This window comes from Oncorhynchus nerka, linkage group LG26 (assembly GCF_034236695.1).
Source record: "Oncorhynchus nerka isolate Pitt River linkage group LG26, Oner_Uvic_2.0, whole genome shotgun sequence".
Lineage (NCBI taxonomy): Eukaryota > Metazoa > Chordata > Actinopteri > Salmoniformes > Salmonidae > Oncorhynchus > Oncorhynchus nerka.
The window spans coordinates 27,642,229-27,664,230 of record NC_088421.1 but is presented as its reverse complement, the minus strand read 5'-3'; the positions used below and the strand labels follow the sequence as shown (position 1 = coordinate 27,664,230).

General features: G+C 45.4%; 2 protein-coding genes across 2 annotated transcripts in view; one reads left to right on the top strand and one right to left on the bottom strand.

Annotated features, from left to right (window-relative positions):
• Window positions 1-1,433, bottom strand: part of LOC115125021 (adhesion G protein-coupled receptor E2-like) — a 14,112-nt gene extending 12,679 nt beyond the window's left edge. The window contains exons 1-4 of the mRNA XM_065010948.1: window positions 1,403-1,433; window positions 1,271-1,309; window positions 575-952; window positions 123-260 (exon numbers count right to left, since the gene is read on the bottom strand). Coding sequence (XP_064867020.1) covers window positions 123-260; window positions 575-952; window positions 1,271-1,309; window positions 1,403-1,433 — 586 coding nt within the window. The remainder of the gene's footprint in view (window positions 1-122; window positions 261-574; window positions 953-1,270; window positions 1,310-1,402) is intronic.
• A 9,253-nt stretch (window positions 1,434-10,686) lies between these two features.
• Window positions 10,687-22,002, top strand: part of LOC115121162 (general transcription factor IIF, polypeptide 1) — a 28,223-nt gene continuing 16,907 nt past the window's right edge. The window contains exons 1-10 of the mRNA XM_065010343.1: window positions 10,687-10,856; window positions 11,140-11,216; window positions 12,488-12,534; window positions 13,471-13,543; window positions 14,563-14,758; window positions 14,961-15,129; window positions 15,309-15,517; window positions 18,900-19,053; window positions 20,825-20,883; window positions 20,957-21,082. Of these exons, the coding sequence (XP_064866415.1) occupies window positions 11,205-11,216; window positions 12,488-12,534; window positions 13,471-13,543; window positions 14,563-14,758; window positions 14,961-15,129; window positions 15,309-15,517; window positions 18,900-19,053; window positions 20,825-20,883; window positions 20,957-21,082 (1,045 nt within the window). The 5' untranslated portion in view covers window positions 10,687-10,856; window positions 11,140-11,204. The remainder of the gene's footprint in view (window positions 10,857-11,139; window positions 11,217-12,487; window positions 12,535-13,470; window positions 13,544-14,562; window positions 14,759-14,960; window positions 15,130-15,308; window positions 15,518-18,899; window positions 19,054-20,824; window positions 20,884-20,956; window positions 21,083-22,002) is intronic.

Below are 22,002 nucleotides of genomic sequence, written 5' to 3'. Positions count from 1 at the left end.
GACAGACACACAGACAGACACACAGACAGACAGACAGACACAGACAGGCTGATCAAACACGTAGGACTGTCTTAACTGATAAAACCAGACAGCCCATTACATAGCTACTACGGCATTTCTACCTTGGCAACCGTAGGATTCGTTTGTGGGTAGATGTTTTGGAGGTATCTTGTATCCAGAGACACATTGACAGCCTCCATTTTTGGTTGTACTACACTCTGCAAGGGGACCGCAGGAGTCTGCCACACAGTTCCTATGGTCTGAACAGAGAGAACAGACACACAGTCTACTTAACAGTCTACTATTTTAGCTTGGAACAATGGGACACGAGCAGGTTCACTTCAAGTCAGATATAATGTCTCTGTGACCTTAACAGATTGACTGCTTCAAAAACAAGTAGCTTGCTTTATGATTTACTACTCTTTTACTATACACCAATCCATCAATTAAACTTCAGATAAAGTACATTTTAGCAGCTCAATATACTTAAGAGCTAAATAGACAATAAAATGTGTTTGGGAGGAGTACTGTACAAGTCAAATAAAAGCAGGGGATTTCTCAACTCGCTACTCACATGTCACATAACCCATGTAGTTGATTGGGTGGTTGTTCATCTGCCTGTACACATAGAATCCTCCAGAAGAGCAGTAGATCACTTGAATAGCTACATTGTAATTACAGCAGGAACCTACGTTTCCACACGCGTTGCCCGTAGTTGGAGTCTCAGACTCAGACTGAGGAGGTGTAAAGGTCAGATGGATGGGATAATATACCCCGCTGTAATAGAGTGGAGCACATTGTGGAATGACGGTGTCCCCTCCGATCCCGACGTAGCGCACCCATATGTTTGTTCGCTGTATGTCGGTATTGATGGGGTAGCCGGGGACAGAGGAAGAGCTGAAGAGATAGTTACGCCGAGGCTCATCCAGAGCCGTGTAGCCATCACAGGAACCTGGGTGGAAGAAGAAGACAATAGAGCCCCAATGCCAGGGTTTAGCTATGGGCCCACTGTTCCATCATCAGGAGAAACTGGACACATTGCCCTACGATGAGTTACTTCTGTACTGTTAAACCTCCTACCACATATCAGAACTCATAATCAAACTGATCACATAGAATACAAATAAGGACATGCAGGGGTAATTTAAAGAACTTCCCACAGAGCATAGACATCAATTCAACGTCTATTCCACAATGGTTAAATGTAATTTCATTGAAATGACGTGGAAACAATGTTGATTCAACCAGTCTGTGCCCAGTGGGTACTTACCATTAGGATAAGAGGAAGTCCCAATGATGAACAGAGAACCTGAAAGGAAGGAGAAGACACAAAGTCAAGGGCAGACAGTAATACTAGATGGTGATCATTTGGGATAAAATACTGAAATATCAGTTCACTCACCCAGGAGTAGAGACAGAGAACAGTAGCTCATCCTGACAGATCCCTCTTCCAAGGCTGAATACATTGAATACCTTCACCCAGTCTAACCCATACGTGCATCCCAAGAGAAACATCTCAATTTGCACACCATCCAAAACTCTGTTATCAGAAGGTTTGAGACTTATGCAAATGATCTGGTTTAGGTTTGGATACAAACCTCCATCTTAACAAAACAAAGTGAGGGAGACGATGGCTGAGGTCAGAAGCTACTCTTTCACTGATGGCAGGGAGGGGGAAGAGGGGGATGTCATCCATTTTGAGGCCTGCTCTGTGGTAAACGCTTAAGTAGCATAACACAGCCTCAGACAATTACAACAGGCAACTCAAATTGGCTTTGGAATTCAGAAGCCTAATAAGGATTTTTGTCAGAGTCCTTTAAGGACAGTGGGTTTGGAGTCAGGCGCAGAGAGCAGAGGGTTCGAATAAATGTATATTTTATTACTGGAAAAAATGGTCACGCCAAAACCACAAGGCGCATCAACTGACCAGCCCATACACAGGACCCAAAATGTCCGGAAAAATAAAATACCATCGAACACCCACAAACTAACAGAATAACAATCCCGCACAAACCTAGGCGGGCCTAACAGGCTGAAATAGACAAAAATCAAGAAACACAATAAGGAAATGTTGCAACTAATAAGACCAAACTAACAGAAAAGGAAAAAAGGGATCGGTGGCGGCTAATAGACCGGCGAGCACCGTCCGAACAGGCAGGGGAGCCACCTTTGGTGGGAGTTGTGACAGTACCCCCCCCCCCCCCCCCCTGATTCTGTAAAGTGTAATTATAAATGTCCGTCTCCAGTTGCAGGTGGTTCTCCAAAAGTTTGAGAATATTCAGAAATATATTTAATCTATGTTTTGTATCAAGTGAGAAATGCCTCTTGCATGTGTGTAGATCTTTGTTTTGGTAGCACTGTGGGATGCCCTGTAATCTACTTCTACACATGGCAGACGACCACATCGCATACAAACAACTAGTTCCTGCAAAGATGTTTGGAACTGTAAGATGTCTGGCTGCTAAAATGTCAAGGGAACTCCTCACTTGGTGCAAAACATGGATTTCATTTCATCTTCTTGGGCTTTTGGAGAACAACCTGGGCACAGACATTTATCAGATACACTTTTTACAGAACCAGCAAAGAAGAAAGTATCGGCAAGAACAGATTAGTTGAATTTAACAATTTAATGAAGGATAGGAAAATTGCTTTTTACATTGCAGAACCAGTTTACTGGCTGTAACTGAGGGGATTCAATTAAGCTGCCAAGGGTTGCACCGGGCTATGGCTCGTGACATGAACAGGCAAAAGAGGTGAGGGAGGAGCGGCCTTCTTAAATCTAACAGTAATCAGCGCTGCTCGGTAATCTGTGCTGCCCATATTGTGGACGAGGCTGCATGGTGCATCGTTCTGAAACAAACAACATGTCTTTTCCATTTTCAAACTACTTTTAGGCCTACTTAGGAAGACAGATAAAGAAGATATGCGTTTTCATCACGAGAGCAAACACTTAGATGTGAAAACACTGAATCCTACTCCACGTGCTTAACCTACGCCACTTTTGTTTTGAGCACTTTGGACTTTGCCGTCGGCCAGAACGGGGCAGCCGGCTCACGCCAGGGAGGCACCCTTGTTCCAAAAGGAATGCAATCACTTTTCACCCGGTGCAAACTCCGCCCACCCGGGCAATCTTAATTTAATCCCCTCATTGTAATTTAGTAGGCTAATGGTATGATCCTGGACCAGGCCCTTTGAGGCCAATTTGTTGATTTGAGATTGCACTTGCCTTACCTGTGTCTGTTCAGCGATGCACAGGCTTCTTCTATTTGTGCTCAGTGTATTGTCAATACATCTTCCAAGACTATTTGATTGACATGTTGAATTATATGGCGCCTTCAGGATGAATCACTAAGACCCGTAGCTATAATCTAATAAATATTTGAGCCCTTCAACCTGCCTTGAATCTTGTTGAGTCTCTGTCGATATGACTGCTAAGGTCTTTCTACAGAATACTTCATTCAAGTTTTACAGAATACTTCATTCAAATTTGCAGCAAGATTAAAGAGGCGCTCATAAAAGATTAGTGCCTATCACAGGTCCTTACGTTATGTTTTAATTCAGGTGAGGAGTTTACACAAATTTCCATTTGTCAAATAAAATCACAGATTCTCAAAGTTTTGGATGATATGGCATCCATTACAGCCTTGTTACCCAACTAATCTTTCAACATTCAGTTAGTAATACCTATATTAAACTACCCAGACAGTTATACAAGTTATCACAGACATGTGAGAACAATTCAACATGCAGTTAGTGATACCTATATTAAACTACCCAGACAGTTATACAAGTTATCACAGACATGTGAGAACAATTCAACATGCAGTTAGTCATACCTATATTAAACTACCCAGACAGTTATACAAGTTATCACAGACATGTGAGAACAATTCAACATGCAGTTAGTGATACCTATATTAAACTACCCAGACAGTTATACAAGTTATCACAGACATGTGAGAACAATTCAACATGCAGTTAGTCATACCTATATTAAACTACCCAGACAGTTATACAAGTTATCACAGACATGTGAGAACAATTCAACATTCAGTTATGCTAGCGCTATGATTCTTTCAAAAGGGATAAAAAAACATTTCAAGTTTGTTCACAGACTTTATCTAACACCCACGAAACATTTTATAATGAAATAGGCCCCAACTTCAAAATGCTCACTATGTCCCCTAAATCAAGTAAGTACATTCCTTCATATGATGTGGGAGTGCCCTGCAGTTAAATGCTCCTAAACCATTATGTTACCATTATGATGATAGCTCATTGTCTCTCAATCAGTCTGCTGATTGTGCTGCAAAACACCGCAATTTGGCAACCACCTCACTCTCTCCCATTTAACCAGTGGATACAGTTACTATTAGAAGTTCTAACAAAATTATTGACCACGAGAACGAATGGAGCTAGTCAAGGAACAATTGAGGCCTGGACAAATATACTTCACTCTGTAAAGAACTCTCTCAGATGCGGGAGGAATGGGACAAGGCAGGGTGGGAAGGGGTGGGAATAATGCCTTCCGGGTGGGTGTAAAGGGGACTGAGGGGGTTGGGGGGCATGGGTTGGGGAAGCCTTTTTTGTTTATTTCCCTTACATACAGAATATTACAAAACTGTTGATGCTGTCCTCTGTCTCTGTATGCATTTCTCTGATACCTGTAACTTACAATCGTATTAAAAAGTTGGTCATACAAAACAGGGATAAAACCGTGCTGATGGAGCGATACTGTGGATGGACTTGACAGAACAAAGACAGAAAGAAGAAGTAGAACCTAGAAATAAGTCAAATAGTGCGTCATTACTCACTGTTTTGCCTGTGCTGTCAATTTGTCTTGTAAAGCTGGGCATGCTCTGTTGCATCTGATGATCTCTATGTAAATACAGCACACTGACAAGACAAATGGAAAATAAAGAAACCAAGAACAAAAACACGTTTTTCAACTCCCTGTGTTCATGTGAATAGGATTTGAGAAGGTACATTGCAGCTGTCTTTGTGCAAACCTGGTTCTATTTGTAAATGTATTTTCCACCATTATCTGCAGTCCTCTCTCAACATGCTTTCAGGGGTTCAGGGCGGTTCATTTGAGTGATGAGGGAGGCCAAAGCAAAGATTCTATGTAAAGCCCACTTATGTCAATTCTCTGAGTCTTCATTTGTATACTAGTCTATAATGTTTTTTGTTTATTTGCTTCTTGATATTTCTGTAAATAGTATAGTATTCCCTTCCTTATTCTGAATTTCCAATAATTGCAAAAGAAATGTAGTTATATGAGCGTGTCCCAGTCCAGTGGCCTCATTTATCAAAGTTGCATCAAAGATGCATGTCAATTTGTCTTGTAATGGTTTGGGGAAGCACACAAAAAGACTCTAAACCTAAGGTGCATTCAGGTCACTTGAATGTTTGCTAAGTTGCGGAACGGCTTGTACTGAACGACACATTTACCCAAAACGTTCTTTCTTAAATGTTATTGAACAGACTTTAAGGTACTTTTGCTCCTGTTTGGTGCTGTGGCTTGAAACAATGAGTGATCTATTTAAAGGGTGGTTGCCATGCTGACTGCGTTCCCCAACCCACAACCCAACCCCTCCCAGTTTTTCAACTGGTCCTTCAGTACAGCACCGTTTCCGGTCAATTAAACATTCCAGAATGTAAAGACTTACTGAACGCAGCCCTTGTGTACGCCGGTGTTCCTGCAAAAGTTGGTATTTATCAATTATGAACTTGACAGGAAAGTATGATTATTTCCACAGTCCACATACTCTCAGATCATGCGTATGCACAACTTCTAGTAGTTGATCAATTGTATTGCAAGCAAATATTGTTATTTTGAGGGAAATGTACATTTTTTAATGCAGTAATAATGGTAGTTTAATCTAAACATTATAATGTAGGCCTAATGATAAAACAGATGCATTTGCTCTTGGTAAGTAGATCGCAAGGCAGCATGTGGCTTATGTGCTTATTTTACTTGTATTATATAGTCCTAAATCATAATCATATTGCAGGACGTCTCTCCTTTACTTACATGACTGACTTATTCCCACTACACAACAAATATTAGCCTACTATTTATCCACCACTCATTTAATAGCCAAACTTCCTCGAAAATAAATAGCTAGACCGATAGCCTATTTAAAATATTTGACAGCTAGGCTACAGTAGGCCAATTGCAATGCAATTGGAGCACAACATCATAGCCTATTTAAATGTAGAGCCAATACCAAGGGAGGAGATCGAAACACAATAATCTATTGAGAAACAAAATAGTCAACCTGGACTCAGGGCTTACGTAACATGGTAAATGAAAAATCCGGGCTGCTCAAATTAGAATTTTATTTTTTTATTTCACCTTTATTTAACCAGGTAGGCTAGTTGAGAACAAGTTCTCATTTGCAACTGCGACCTGGCCAAGATAAAGCATAGCAGTGTGAACAGACAACACAGAGTTACACATGGAGTAAGCAATTAACAAGTCAATAACACAGTAGAAAAAAAATGGGCAGTCTATATACAATGTGTGCAAAAGGCATGAGGAGGTAGGCGAATAATACAATTTTGCAGATTAACACTGGGGTGATAAATGATCAGATGGTCATGTACAGGTAGAGATATTGGTGTGCAAGAGAGCAGAAAAGTAAGTAAATAAATAAATAAAAAAACAGTATAAAAACAGTATGGGGATGAGGTAGGTGAAAATGGGTGGGCTATTTACCAATAGACTATGTACAGCTGCAGCGATCGGTTAGCTGCTCGGATAGCTGATGTTTGAAGTTGGTGAGGGAGATAAAAGTCTCCAACTTCAGCGATTTTTGCAGTTCATTCCAGTCACAGGCAGCAGAGTACTGGAACGAAAGGCGGCCAAATGAATAGGGATGATCAGTGAGATACACCTGCTGGAGCGTGTGCTACGGATGGGGTGTTGCCATGACCAGTGAACTGAGATAAGGCGGAGCTTTACCTAGCATGGACTTGTAGATGACCTGGAGCCAGTGGGTCTGGCGACGAATATGCAAGCGAGGGCCAGCCGACTAGAGCATACAAGTCGCAGTGGTGGGTGGTATAGGTGCTTTGGTGACAAAACGGATGGCACTATGATAGACTGCATCCAGTTTGCTGAGTAGAGTGTTGGAAGCCATTTTTAGATGACATCGCAGAAATCGAGGATCGGTAGGATAGTCAGTTTTACTAGGGTGGCGGCGTGAGTGAAGGAGGCTTTGTTAGGAATAAGCCGACTCTTGATTTGATTTTCGATTGGAGATGTTTGATGTGAGTCTGGAAGGAGAGTTTGCCTGCAAACCTAGGTACTTATAGATGTTATTCAAGGTCGGAACCATCCAGGGTGGTGATGCTAGTCGGGCATGCGGGTGCAGGCAGCGATCGGTTGAAAAGCATGCATTTGGTTTTACTCGCGTTTAAGAGCAGTTGAGGCCACGGAAAGTGCTGTATGGCATTGAAGCTCGTTTGGAGGTTAGATAGCACAGTGTCCAATGACGGGCCGAAAGTATATAGAATGGTGTCGTCTGCGTAGAGGTGGATCAGGGAATGCTAAAGCAAGAGCAAATCATTGATATATACAGAGAAAAGAGTCGGCCCGAGTTGAACCCTGTGGCACCCCATAGAGACTGCCAGAGGACCGGACAGCATGCCCTCCGATTTGACACACTGAACTCTGTCTGCAAAGTAATTGGTGAACCAGGCAAGGCAGTCATCCGAGAAACCGAGGCTATTGAGTCTGCCGATAAGAATATGGTGATTGACAGAGTGAAAGTGGTCGATGAAGACGGCTGCACAGTACTGTCTTTTATCGATAGCGGTTATGATATCGTTTAGTACCTTGAGCGTGGCTGAGGTGCATGACCGGCTCGGAAACCAGATTGCACAGCGGAGAAGGTACGGTGGGATTCGAGATGGTTGACCTGTTTGTTGAAGCCGAAGACCTTAGATAGGCAGGGCAGGATGGATATAGGTCTATAGCAGTTTGGGTCCAGGGTGTCTCCCCCTTTGAAGAGGGGATGACTGCGGCAGCTTTCAATGCTTGGGATCTCAGACGATATGAAAGAGAGGTTGAACAGGCTGGTAATAGTTGCGACAATGGCGGCAGATAGTTTCAGAAATAGAGGGTCCAGATTGTCAAGCCCAGCTGATTTGTACGGGTCTAGGTTTTGCAGCTCTTTCAGAACATCTGCTATCTGGATTTGGGTAAAGGAGAACCTGGAGAGGCTTGGGCGAGGAGCTGCGGGGGGCGGAGCTGTTGGCCGAGGTTGGAGTAGCCAGGCGGAAGGCATGGCCAAATATTAGCTTTCGATAATCGTGGATTTATCGGTGGAGACCGTGTTACCTAGCCTCAGTGCAGTGGGCAGCTGGGAGGAGGTACTCTTGTTCTCCATGGACTTCACAGTGTCCCAGAACTTTTTGGAGTTGGAGCTACAGGATGCAAACTTCTGCCTGAAGAAGCTGGCCTTAGCTTTCCTGACTGACTGCGTGTATTGGTTCCTGACTTCCCTGAACAATATCACGGGGCTATTCGACAACTGCAGTCCGCCACAGGATGTTTTTGTGCTGGTCGAGGCAGTCAGGTCTGGAGTGAACCAAGGGCTGTATCTGTTCTTGGTTCTGCATTTTTTGAACGGAGCATGCTTATCTAAAATGGTGAGGAAGTTACTTTTAAAGAATGACCAGGCATCCTCAACTGACGGGATGAGGTCAATGTCCTTCAGGATACCCGGGCCAGGTCGATTAGAAAGGCCTGCTCACAGAAGTGTTTTAGGAGCGTTTGACAGTGATGAGGGGTGTCGTTTGACTGCGGCTCCGTGGCGGATACAGGCAATGAGGCAGTGATCGCTGAGATCCTGGTTGAAGACAGCGGAGGTGTATTTGGAGGGCCAGTTGGTCAGGATGACGTCTATGAGGGTGCCCTTGTTTACAGAGTTAGGGTTGTACCTGGTGGGTTCCTTGATGATTTGAGTGAGATTGAGGGCATCTAGCTTACATTGTAGGACTGCCGGGGTGTTAAGCATATCCCAGTTTAGGTCACCTAACAGAACAAACTCTGAAGCTATGTTACGTTTGGCATGGTATGTATTAATTTGTGGATGTCCATCATATGTTACTCATTTCAATTCGTATGATATGTTACGAACTACAATTTGTATGATATGTTGCGAATTACAATTTGTTGTGGCTAATGATAGCTAGATGGCTAGGTGGCTAATGCTAATATTAGCTAGGTGGTTAACGTTAGCTAGGCTATGGATTAGGGGTTTAGGTTAATGTTAAGGTTAAGGGTTAGGGTTAGGGGAAGGGTTAGCTAACATGCAAAGTAGCTAAAAAAGTAGTATGCAGTTGCAAAGTTGCTAATTAACTAAAATGCTAAAGTTGTTAGTAATGAGATTCGAACACGCACCTTTGGGTTGTTAGACAATCATGTTAATTCAAACACGCAACCTTTTGGTTTGCTAGACAATCGCGTTATACACCCATCCATCCATCCATCCACCCACCCACCCCAACCAACCACCCCCCTTTAGTTTTGCCTGAAGTAGCCTTCTGTCTTATGTAACCACACCACACCAAACGTAACATATTATATTAATTGAGTATCCCAGATTGTTTACTATGTTATGTCTAGTCTATGAGACCAGGTTGAAATATTGTACAACAATTCGTATTTTCCGTAGAAGTTTGCTGTAGCATTGTTCAAATAGACAATCAAACTTGCAACATGTGCTGCCAATGTTTGGCACTTGCTTTAAGCGGCATGCATTTTTTGTTAGAAAAGGTCACTGCAAAAGATAAAAACATTACACCCACTACTTTAGATAAATGTAATCTAATTTGCCATTGCATTATCTTTTAGAAACTTTTATAGCATCTTCAACATCTTCAAATCATACAGCCAATGAGGGTGTTTTTGTACCATAAAAGGTGAATGGAGTGCGTTTTCCAGGCAGGGTTGTAACAGTCCTTCACAAGTGCACAAATATAGTATGGCTGTAATTTATCAATGAAAATGTGTATATATTGCGCGATACAGTTTGATAAATAAAAATAATTTGTTGGTAAATAACTGAATCTTGGCAAATATGTAGCCAGGTAGAATCACAGCAGCCTACTGTAGATGGTCTCTCAACAGTTGTCAACCAGATGTTTTCAATCATGAATCGTCACCAAGGATTTAAAGTAATTGTACAGTGAAAATCTCACTTTTAAAAGTCAATTTCTTTTAACTTGTACGCAAATAATGTTGACCCGTTATACTCGTACTTGTGGCCAACGCATTAATTGGAGAGAAAAAACACTTCAAAAATCACACCTCAAACTTTTATCTCAAACAATGTTTAAAATATGCTTGCTATTTCCTCACAGAGGATGATGTCATCTAACTGCAATAATTATACTTTTTTAGAAGGAATTGTAAGGAATTATAGGTCATATTTCATAGATAACTGGAAACAATGGACAGTTGTTTTAATAATAGGATATTCTTTGGTTTCGCGGCACGAGCCTATCTACTAAGAACTAAGTGCTGTTTGAATTTGTTTTCCGGCCGACCATTATTCTTGACGGAACGGTTGGCGGAAAGCAGCAAGACTTGTCATCTGTTAGTGTTATTTTAGATCCTTAGTACGTCCCTACCGAAATAAAGGAACAGGTTTATGGTTAGGTTGGGTAGGGACGTCCAAAGGATACCAGATAGTACTAACCCAAGACAAATATTTAACGACTGCATGAGTAACGTTAGCTACCAGATATTAAGTGCTAGATACATTCTAATATGAAATGTTATCCATGACTTAGGTTTGATTACCTATAAAGCAACATCTTTTTGTTTCGCACATTTTGAAGAGGTAGGTTGACTGGGTCAATATATTTCTTGAGTGTCTTAGCCTATTGGTAACTAGCTACAGACTAACGTACAGTAAGTAGTAACTTAGCTTTATCAGAGGAAGAGGCGAAGCCTTTAATATCCAAAATCTATAGTTATATAGCTAACGTTAGTACATAAATGACCACAAACAACTGCCTTATGATGAGTAATTTCTGCATGTGCTGAGACCGAAGTCAGTTAAGCATGTCCTATAGTGTTCTATCTAGCTATGAACTGAAAAAAATGTCGTTATACTTCAACAGGTGATCACTTACAGGTGACTGCTTGACTAAGAATAGGGGCATACTGCCTCTGTATACAGTCGACCATGGCGTCATTGGTAAGTCTTGGGTGTATGGTTTACTTGTAGGGTCAACATGACGGTATCAGTCTATTGCTCAACACATTTGCTTCATCTGTTGCTTGCTTATCTCATTGTCAGGCTTGCTGGGCATTAATGTGGAGATGGTCCCCCCTTTACTGCTATAGCAGCCTCCACTGTTCTGGGAAAGCTTTCCACTAGATGTTGGAACATTGCTGCAGGGATTTGCTTCCATTCTGAATTCAGCCACTAAAACATTAGTGAGGTCGGACATTGATGTTGGGCATTTAGGCCTGGCTCTCAGTCGTCATTCCAATTCATCCAAAAGGTGTTCCTTGAGGTTGAGGTCAGGGCTCTGTGCAGGCCAGTCAAGTTCTTCCACCGATCTCGACAAACTATTTCTGTATGGACCTTGCTTTGTACACGGGGGCATTGTCATGCTGAAACAGGAAAGGGCCTTCCCCAAACTGTTGCCACAAAGTTTGAAGCACAGAATGTCAATGTCTGCTGTAGCGTTAAGATTCCCTTTACCGAAACTAAGGAGCCTGAACATGAAAAACAGCCCCAGACCATTATTCCTCCTCCAGCAAACTTTACAGTCTGCACTATGCATTGGGGCAGGTAGTGTTCTCCTGGCATCCGCTAAACTCAGATTCGTCCTTTAGACTGCCAAATGGTGAAATGTGATTCATCACTCCAGAGAACGCATTTCCACTGCTCCAGAGTCCAATGGAGGCAAGCTTCACATCACTTTAGCCGACGCTTGGCATTGTGATTTTAGGCTTATGTGCGGCTGCTCGGCCATGGAAACCCATTACATGAAGCTCCTGACAAACAGTTCTTGTACTACGTTGCTTCCAGAGGCAGTTTGGAACTTGGTAGTGAGTGTTGCAACTGAGGACAGACGATTTATACGGGCTTCAGCACTCGGCGGTCCCGTTCTGTGAGCTTGTGTGGCCTACCACTGTGCGGCTGATCCGTTGTTGCTCTTAAATGTTTCCACTTCACAATAACAGCAGTTAGTTGACCAGGGCAGCTCTAACGGCATAAATTTTACGAACTGACTAGTTGGAAAGGTGGCATCCTTTGAAGGATTTGAAAATCACTGAGCTCTTCACTAAGGGCATTCTACTGCCAATGTTTGTCTATTGAGATTGCATGTCTGTGTGCTCAATTTTTATACACCTGCCAGCAACGAGTGTGGCTGAAATAGCCGAATCCACTAATTTGAAGGGGTGTCCACTTACGTTTGTATATGTAGTGTAGCAAACTGTGTGTTTTTTTTACAGGGTGGCAGCAGTTCCTCTTCTACAGAGTACATAGTCCGGGTCCCCAAGTAAGTACTATCCAAGGCCTACAGCCATTGGGTTCTCATTTAACATTTGACCACAGCAGGGCCAATGTGTACAACATTCCCGACTCTGTCTAACCGTTAATAATCATTGCATGCAATACGGTTTTGGAAACCTCACTCTACTTTCAAATCACCCCAAAATAATTAAGTACAAAAGACACTTTTTGCGTTGCACATTTACCTGAACTATCTGTATTACGACACTTCCTGAGCTAATGGAAACGCGGGAGTGAACACACAAAAAAAACATCTCAAACAAAAACCTCAGGTGATAGAACAGCTAACTTTCCCTAAGTGTATCTTCTGTATCTGTAGTGTTCCAAGCAGGACATACAATTCACTTTTTGGTTCACCAGCCACTGTGTCAGGTAGATTTTAAAAAATCTACCAGCCACTCAGATCTTTACATTACAGTATTAATCTAAAATAGATTTTTTTAAATAATTCCCTCCTCAATCTACATACAATGGTTTATAATGACAAAGCGAAAACAGGTCTTTAGAAATTTTTGCACATTTTATTAAAAAAATATAAATAGATCCCTTATTTACATAAGTATTCGGAGCCTTTGCTATGAGACCCTAAAAATGAGCTCCGTTGCATCCTGTTTCCATTGATCATCCTTGAGATGTTTTTACAACTTGATTGAAGTCCACCTGTGGTAAATTCAATTGATTTGACATGATGTTCCTAGGCCGTCATTGAAAATAAGAATTTGTTCTTAACTGACTTGCCCAGTAAAATAAAGGTAAAATTAAAAATATATATATATTTTTGGAAAGGCACACACCACACCTGTCTATATAAGGTCTGTGGAAAAAGTGAAGAGGTCTGAATACTTTCGAATGCACTGTACATGATGTGGTATCTACATGAATCATGACATAGCTTACACCACTAACCTGTGTGTGTGTGTAGGAACACCAGTAAGAAGTACAGCATCATGGCCTTTAACTCTGGGGACAAAGTAAACTGCTCCTCCTGGACCCAGGTATGCAGGCCAACTCTCTGGGAAACTTCGTTCTCTCTCCCTCCCCGTCTCTCTCTCTCTCCCTCCCCGTCTCTCTCTCTCTCTCCCTCCCCGTCTCTCTCTCTCTCTCTCCCTCCCCGTCTCTCTCTCTCTCCCTCCCCGTCTCTCTCTCTCTCTCCCTCCCCGTCTCTCTCTCTCTCTCCCTCCCCTCTCTCTCTCTCTCTCTCCCTCCCCGTCTCTCTCTCTCTCTCCCTCCCCGTCTCTCTCTCTCTCTCCCTCCCCGTCTCTCTCTCTCTCTCCTCCCCCGTCTCTCTCTCTCTCCCTCCCCGTCTCTCTCTCTCTCTCCCTCCCCGTCTCTCTCTCTCTCTCCCTCCCCGTCTCTCTCTCTCTCTCTCCCTCCCCGTCTCTCTCTCTCTCTCTCCCTCCCCGTCTCTCTCTCTCTCTCCCTCCCCGTCTCTCTCTCTCTCTCCCTCCCCGTCTCTCTCTCTCTCCCTTCCCGTCTCTCTCTCTCTCTCCCTCCCCGTCTCTCTCTCTCTCTCCCTCCCCGTCTCTCTCTCTCTCCCTCCCTCCCCGTCTCTCTCTCTCTCTCCCTCCCCGTCTCTCTCTCTCTCTCTCCCTCCCCGTCTCTCTCTCTCTCCCTCCCCGTCTCTCTCTCTCTCCCTCCCCGTCTCTCTCTCTCTCCCTACCCGTCTCTCTCTCTCTCCCTCCCCCTCTCTCTCTCTCTCTCCCTCTCTCCTCTCCCCCCCCGTCTCTCTCTCTCTCTCCTCCCCGTCTCTCTCTCTCTCCCTACCCGTCTCTCTCTCTCTCCCCCCCGTCTCTCTCTCTCTCTCCCTCCCCGTCTCTCTCTCTCTCTCTCCTCCCCGTCTCTCTCTCCCCCCGTCTCTCTCTCTCTCTCTCCTTCCCCGTCTCTCTCTCTACCTTCCTCTCCTCCCCTTCTATTATTTACATTACCTTCTACACTTCATCTCCCTACTCTGCTCCCGTTGTCCCATCCGTCTCACGCTCTGTCTTCTCTCCTCCCTCCTTTACCCCTCCCCCAGGCTCGTATGGAGCGGGACATGAGTAACAGGAGGATGTATGGTGTGGAGGAAACTGAGGAGGGGGCGGCAGGCAGTGAGTTTGGGAAGAAGCAGAGGGAGGAGGCACGCAGGAAGAAGTTTGGAATCGTCACCAGGGAGTTCAAGGTGGAGGACCAACCCTGGATCCTCAAGGTCAACGGCAAGGCAGGGAAGAGGTGAGGCAGACAAACACACACACAATGGCAAGGCAGGGAGGAGGTAGGCTACACACAGGCCTTGAGCTTACCTTTACTTAGCTCTGGTTCTCTCACAAATACTTACCAAGCCATCCTTTGTCTTTCTGTCGATCCGAGGGCAAGGAGGAACTCCCATATAGTCTGAACTATCCTTTCATATCAACATTTTCTCTCTGTTTCAGGTTCAAAGTACGAAGAAAGGGGGCATAACGGAGAATGCGTCCTACTACATCTTTACCCAGTGTCCCGACGGGGCCTTTGAGGCCTTCCCCGTCAACGGTTGGTACAACTTCGTGCCCCAGGCCAAACACCGCACGCTGACCGCCGAGGAGGCAGAGGAGGAGTGGGGCAGGTGAGGAGAGGGTGAAGTGGAGGGGAGACAGGTGTGGGGGAGAGAGACAGGGAAGGGGAAATACTGAGGGGAAGAATAAAGATAGGGGGTGCAAATTCACCCCTCAGGTAAAAACACTAGGGGGTAGATGTTGGGGAATGTAGTGGGGTACACACATACTCCCCCCCCCCCCCTCTCAGGAGGAACAAGGTGGTGAACCACTTCAGCATCATGCTCCAGAGGCGCCTGCGGGAGCAGGAGAGAGGGCCGGACGATGACGACGAGGAGGGCGAGAAGGGGGGGAAGAAGAAAAAGAAGAAGGGAGGAAGAGGAGGGGACCTGCGCATCCATGACCTGGAGGATGACCTGGAGCTGAGCAGTGATGAGAGCGACAGCAGTGGAGGAGAAGGTGAGGAGAGAAGAGAGCTGAGCAGTGATGAGAGAGACAACAGTGGAGGAGAAGGTGAGGAGAGAAGAGAGCTGAGCAGTGATGAGAGTGACAGCAGTGTAGGAGAAGGTGAAGGAGCTGAGCAGTGATGAGAGCGACAGCAGTGTAGAAGGTGAGGAGAGAAGAGAGCTGAGCAGTGATGAGAGTGACAGCAGTGGAGGAGAAGGTGAAGAGAGCTGAGCAGTGATGAGAGCGACAGCAGTGGAGGAGAAGGTGAGGAGAGAAGAGAGCTGAGCAGTGGAGGAGAAGGTGAGGAGAGAAGAGAGCTGAGCAGTGATGAGAGCGACAGCAGTGGAGCAGAAGGTGAGGAGAGAAGAGAGCTGAGCAGTGATGAGAGCGACAGCAGTGGAGGAGAAGGTGAGGAGAGCAGAGAGCTGAGCAGTGATGAGAGAGACAGCACAGTGGAGGAGAAGGTGAGGAGAGCAGAGAGCTGAGCAGTGATGAGAGCGACAGCAGTGGAGGAGAAGGTGAGGAGAGAAGAGAGCTGAGCAGTGATGAGAGAGACAGCGGTGTAGAAGGTGAGGAGAGAAGAGAGCTGAGCAGTGATGAGAGCGACAGCAGTGGAGGAGAAGGTGAGGAGAGAAGAGAGCTGAGCAGTGATGAGAGCGACAGCAGTGGAGGAGAAGGTGAGGAGAGAAGAGAGCTGAGCAGTGATGAGAGCGAGAGCAGTGGAGAGAAGAGAGCTGAGCAGTGATGAGAGCGACAGCAGTGGAGGAGAAGAAGAGAAAAGAGAGCTGAGCAGTGATGAGAGAGACAGCAGTGTAGAAGGTGAGGAGAGAAGAGAGCTGAGCAGTGATGAGAGCGACAGCAGTGGAGGAGAAGGAGAGAAGAGAGCTGAGCAGTGATGAGAGCGACAGCAGTGGAGGAGAAGGTGAGAAGAGAAGAGAGCTGAGCAGTGATGAGAGCGACAGCAATGGAGGAGAGAAGAGAGCTGAGCAGTGATGAGAGCGACAGCAGTGGAGGAGAAGGTGAGGAGAGAAGAGAGCTGAGCAGTGATGAGAGACAGCATTGGAGGAGAAGGTGAGGAGAGAAGAGAGCTGAGCAGTGATGAGAGAGACGGCAGTGGAGGAGAAGGTGAGAAGAGAAGAGAGCTGAGCAGTGATGAGAGCGACAGCAGTGGAGGAGAAGGTAAGGAGAGAAGAGAGCTGAGCAGTGATGAGAGCGACAGCAGTGGAGGAGAAGGTGAGGAGAGAAGAGAGCTGAGCAGTGGAGGAGAGAGACAGCGGTGTAGAAGGTGAGGAGAGAAGAGAGCTGAGCAGTGATGAGAGCGACAGCAGTGGAGGAGAAGGTGAGGAGAGCAGAGAGCTGAGCAGTGATGAGAGAGACAGCACAGTGGAGGAGAAGGTGAGGAGAGCAGAGAGCTGAGCAGTGATGAGTGACAGCAGTGGACGTGAAGGTGAGGAGAGAAGAGTGCTGAGCAGTGATGAGAGCGACAGCAGTGGAGGAGAAGGTGAGGAGAGAAGAGAGCTGAGCAGTGATGAGAGAGACAGCGGTGTAGAAGGTGAGGAGAGAAGAGAGCTGAGCAGTGATGAGAGAGACAGCAGTGTAGGAGAAGGTGAGGAGAGAAGAGAGCTGAGCAGTGATGAGAGCGACAGCAGTGGAGGAGAAGGTGAGGAGAGAAGAGAGCTGAGCAGTGATGAGAGCGAGAGCAGTGGAGAGAAGAGAGCTGAGCAGTGATGAGAGCGACAGCAGTGGAGGAGAAGAAGAGAAAAGAGAGCTGAGCAGTGATGAGAGAGACAGCAGTGTAGAAGGTGAGGAGAGAAGAGAGCTGAGCAGTGATGAGAGCGACAGCAGTGGAGGAGAAGGAGAGAAGAGAGCTGAGCAGTGATGAGAGCGACAGCAATGGAGGAGAGAAGAGAGCTGAGCAGTGATGAGAGCGACAGCAGTGGAGGAGAAGGTGAGGAGAGAAGAGAGCTGAGCAGTGATGAGAGACAGCAGTGGAGTAGAAGGTGAGGAGAGAAGAGAGCTGAGCAGTGATGAGAGAGACAGCAGTGGAGCAGAAGGTGAGGAGAGAAGAGAGCTGAGCAGTGATGAGAGAGACAGCAGTGGAGGAGAAGGTGAGGAGAGAAGAGTGCTGAGCAGTGATGAGAGAGACAGCAGTGGAGGAGAAGGTGAGGAGAGAAGAGAGCTGAGCAGTGATGAGAGAGACAGCAGTGGAGGAGAAGGTGAGGAGAGAAGAGAGCTGAGCAGTGATGAGAGAGACAGCACAGTGGAGGAGAAGGTGAGGAGAGCAGAGAGCTGAGCAGTGATGAGAGAGACAGCAGTGGAGGAGAAGGTGAGGAGAGATGGACGAAGGTACGGAGAGAGGAGAGCTAAGAAGTGACGAGCAACAGTGGCGTGCGAGAAGGTTTGGGCTTTTTTCCGATTAATCTTTCCTCGATTCGTTGCATCCTCTCGTCTTGACCTTCTCCAATACAGTTGAGAACGAGGCGAGGAGATGGGATGTGAGGAGTCGCAGAAAGGTCAACTGAGATGGAGTAGAGGAAAGTGACAGCAGCTTCTGTGGAGAGAAGGATGGAGACGATGAATGGATGGAGGGAGGGAGGATGGATGGATGGAGGGAGGAGAGAAGGGTGGAAGGAAGGAGGGGGAGAGAAGAATGAGGGAGGGAGGAGAGAAGGATGAAAGGGAGGTGAGAGGGATGGAGGGAGGGAGAGCCCAGTAATGATGAGAATGAAAGCAGAGTAGAAAGGGGCATGGGAGTCATTCAACCTCAAAAAGCACAAGAAAGTTTTGGACACCCACCAATCAGATTGATCTGAAATGGTATCTGCAGTTAGAAACGGATCAGATTAGCATTTCTTGAACGTTATTTTCCGAAAGACAATTAGAACTCAAATTGAAAGCTTGTTGATTGCACCCAAATTGGCCATTTAAATTGATAGGATTTATATAATATTCAATAAATATAGTTCCCAACATCCGATATGGACCAAACTTCTTCTTAACAATGATTAAGACGTGAGGAATCCAAACAAATGGTGAAAATCACCACAGACCCCATAGTTGTCTGGACTTCACAGAGATATACACACACACAAGAAATGAACTATATTTGACATTATAATTTGGGTAAACAACATGTAGGCTACAGCAAAGTGTTTCTGATATATTGCGATATGATATCGATATTTAACAGGAAAAAATGCAACCGATATCAACGTGGATTATCCATGTCGGTGCTCATCACTAGTATACAGTGTGTATGAACCACGTGTCTGTTAGCTGAAGACGCATCTCAATGTCCAACAAATAAGTACATTTTACATGTTCAACTGTTGAATTGTTAAAGGTGCATTTCTCTTTACGTTCCCTCTCTTTTCTCTCCCCCTCTTCCTGTCAGATGGAGACAGCAAGCCCAAGAAGAAAGAGGGGGATGTGAAGGGGAAGGGGAAGAAGAAGAAGAAGAAGAGGGGCAGTGACAGCGAGGCTAATGAGGACAGTGACGATGGAGACTTTGAGGGCCTGGAAGTCGACTACATGTCAGATGAGAGCAGGTGAGACACACAGACACACACACACACACATACAGACTCACACGGACGACGCTGGGCCAATTGTGCGCCGCCCTATGGGACTCCCAATCACGGCCGGTTGTGATACAGCCTGTAATCGAACCAGGGTCTGTAGTAATGTGTCTAGCACACAGGTGCAGTGCCTTAGACCGGTGTGCCACTCAGGGGCCTCTCAAGCTCTGTCAGGTTGGATGGGGAGCGTCGCTTCACAGCCGTTTTCAGGTCTCCAGAGATGTTCATCCTTGAGGTGTTTCTACAACTTGATTGGAGTCCACCTGTGGTAAATTCAATTGATTGGACATGATTTGGAAAGGCACACACCTGTCTATATAAGGTCTCACAGTTGACAGTGCATGTCAGAGCAAAAACTAAGCCATGAGGTTGAAGGAATTGTCCGTAGAGCTTTGAGACAGGATTGTGTGGAGGCACAGATCTGGGGAAGGGTACCAAAAATGTTTCCCAAGAACATTTATGCAGCATTGAATGTTCCCAAGAACACCGTGACCTCCATCATTCTTAAATGGAAGAAGTTTGGAACCACCAAGACTCTTCCTAGAGCTGGACGCCCTGCCAAACTGAGCGGACCTAGGTCAGGGAGTTGACTACGAACTCGATGGTCACTCTGAAAGAGCTTTTGAGTTCCTCTGTGGAGTTTGCTAAAAGGCACCTAAAGGAATCCCAGACCATGAGAAACAATATTCTCTGGTCTGGTGAAACCAAGATTGAACTCTTTAAATGCCAAGCGTGACATCTGGAGGAAACCTGGCATCATCCCTACGGTGAAGCATGGTGGTGGTGGCAGCATCATGCGGTGGGGGATGTTTTTCAGCGGCAGAGACTGTGAGACTAGTCTGTATCGAGGGAAAGAGGACCTGAGCACAGAGAGATCCTTGATGAAAACCTGCTCCAGAGCACTCAGGACCTCAGACTGGTGCGACGGTTCAACTTCCAACAGGACAACGACCCTAAGCACACAGCCAAGACAACGCAGGAGTGGCTTCAGGACCTCAGACTGGGGTGTCGGTTCAACTTCCAACAGGACAACGACCCTAAGCACACAGCCAAGACAATGCAGGAGTGGCTTCAGGACCTCAGACTGGTGCGTCGGTTCAACTTCCAACAGGACAACGACCCTAAGCACACAGCCAAGACAACGCAGGAGTGGCTTCAGGACCTCAGACTGGTGTGTCGGTTCAACTTCCAACAGGACAACAACCCTAAGCACACAGCCAAGACAACGCAGGAGTGGCTTCAGGACCTCAGACTGGTGCGACGGTTCAACTTCCAACAGGACAACAACCCTAAGCACACAGCCAAGACAACGCAGGAGTGGCTTCAGGACAAGTCTCTGAATGTCCTTGAGTGGCCCAGCCAGAGCCTGGACTTGAACCTGATCGAACATCTCTAGAGAGACCTGCAAATAGCTGTGAAGCGACTCTCCGCATCTAACCTGACAGAGCTTGAGAGAATCTGCAGAGAAGAATGGGAAACTCCTCAAATACAAGTGTTGTAGCATCATACCCAAGAAGACTTGAGGCTGTAATCGCTGCCAAAGGTGCTTCAATAAAGGACTGAGTAAAGGGTCTGAATACTTTCAGAATGCACTGTACTTCTATTGACAGCTGTATGGTCACACACCAGAGACACTTGTAGAGCCATACACACATTTCCTGCAACCTCATTTATTTTCTCACATCTGTTTCTCTTTCATCCCTTCCTCGCTCTCTCGCTCCTTACTCCCTTGTTCCTGCAGTTCAGAGGAAGAGGTCGGCGAAGAGAAGGCCAAGTCCAATAAAGAGGCTGTTCCCAAAGGTCAGAGGGCACCCCCATGGAAACCATACGTGTTCATGTGTGTGAATTCTAAGAACTTTAACTCTGTTCACAGGAATCGACGAGGCATCGGAGAGTGAGGAAGAGAGCGAGGAGGAGAAACCGAACGAGGAAGAGGGGAAAGAGGAGGAGGAGGAAGAGGAAGGGAAGAAGACCCCAGTCCAGACGAAGAAGAAGAGAGGTAGCAGTTTTTCTTATTCTTTAGAATCTTTACTGATCAGCTATCACAGGGAAGTGGCAAGAGTTGAACCCACGGAAATATACTGGGTTTTTGTTGAAGGGGGCTATGATGTGATAATGTGTGTTTTTGTTGAAGGGGCTATGATGTGATAATGTTGTGTGTTTTTGTTGAAGGGGGCTATGATGTGATAATGTTGTGTGTTTTTGTTGAAGGGGGCTATGATGTGATAATGTTGTGTTTTTGTTGAAGGGGCTATGATGTGATAATGTTATGTGTTTTTGTTGAAGGGGCTATGATGTGATAATGTTGTGTTTTTGTTGAAGGGGGCTATGATGTGATAATGTTGTGTTTTTGTTGAAGGGGCTATGATGTGATAATGTTGTGTTTTTGTTGAAGGGGGCTATGATGTGATCATGTTATGTGTTTTTGTTGAAGGGGGCTATGATGTGATCATGTTGTGTTTTTGTTGAAAGGGGCTATGATGTGATAATGTTGTGTGTTTTTGTTGAAGGGGGCTATGATGTGATAATGTTGTGTGTTTTTGTTGAAGGGGGCTATGATGTGATAATGTTGTGTTTTTGTTGAAGGGGGCTATGATGTGATAATGTTGTGTGTTTTTGTTGAAGGGGCTATGATGTGATGTGTGTTTTTGTTGAAGGGGGCTATGATGTGATAATGTTGTGTGTTTTTGTTGAAGGGGGCTATGATGTGATAATGTTGTGTGTTTTTGTTGAAGGGGCTATGATGTGATAATATTGTGTGTTTTTGTTGAAGGGGGCTATGATGTGATAATGTTGTGTGTTTTTGTTGAAGGGGGCTATGATGTGATAATGTTGTGTGTTTTTGTTGAAGGGGCTATGATGTGATAATGTTGTGTGTTTTTGTTGAAGGGGCTATGATGTGATAATGTTGTGTGTTTT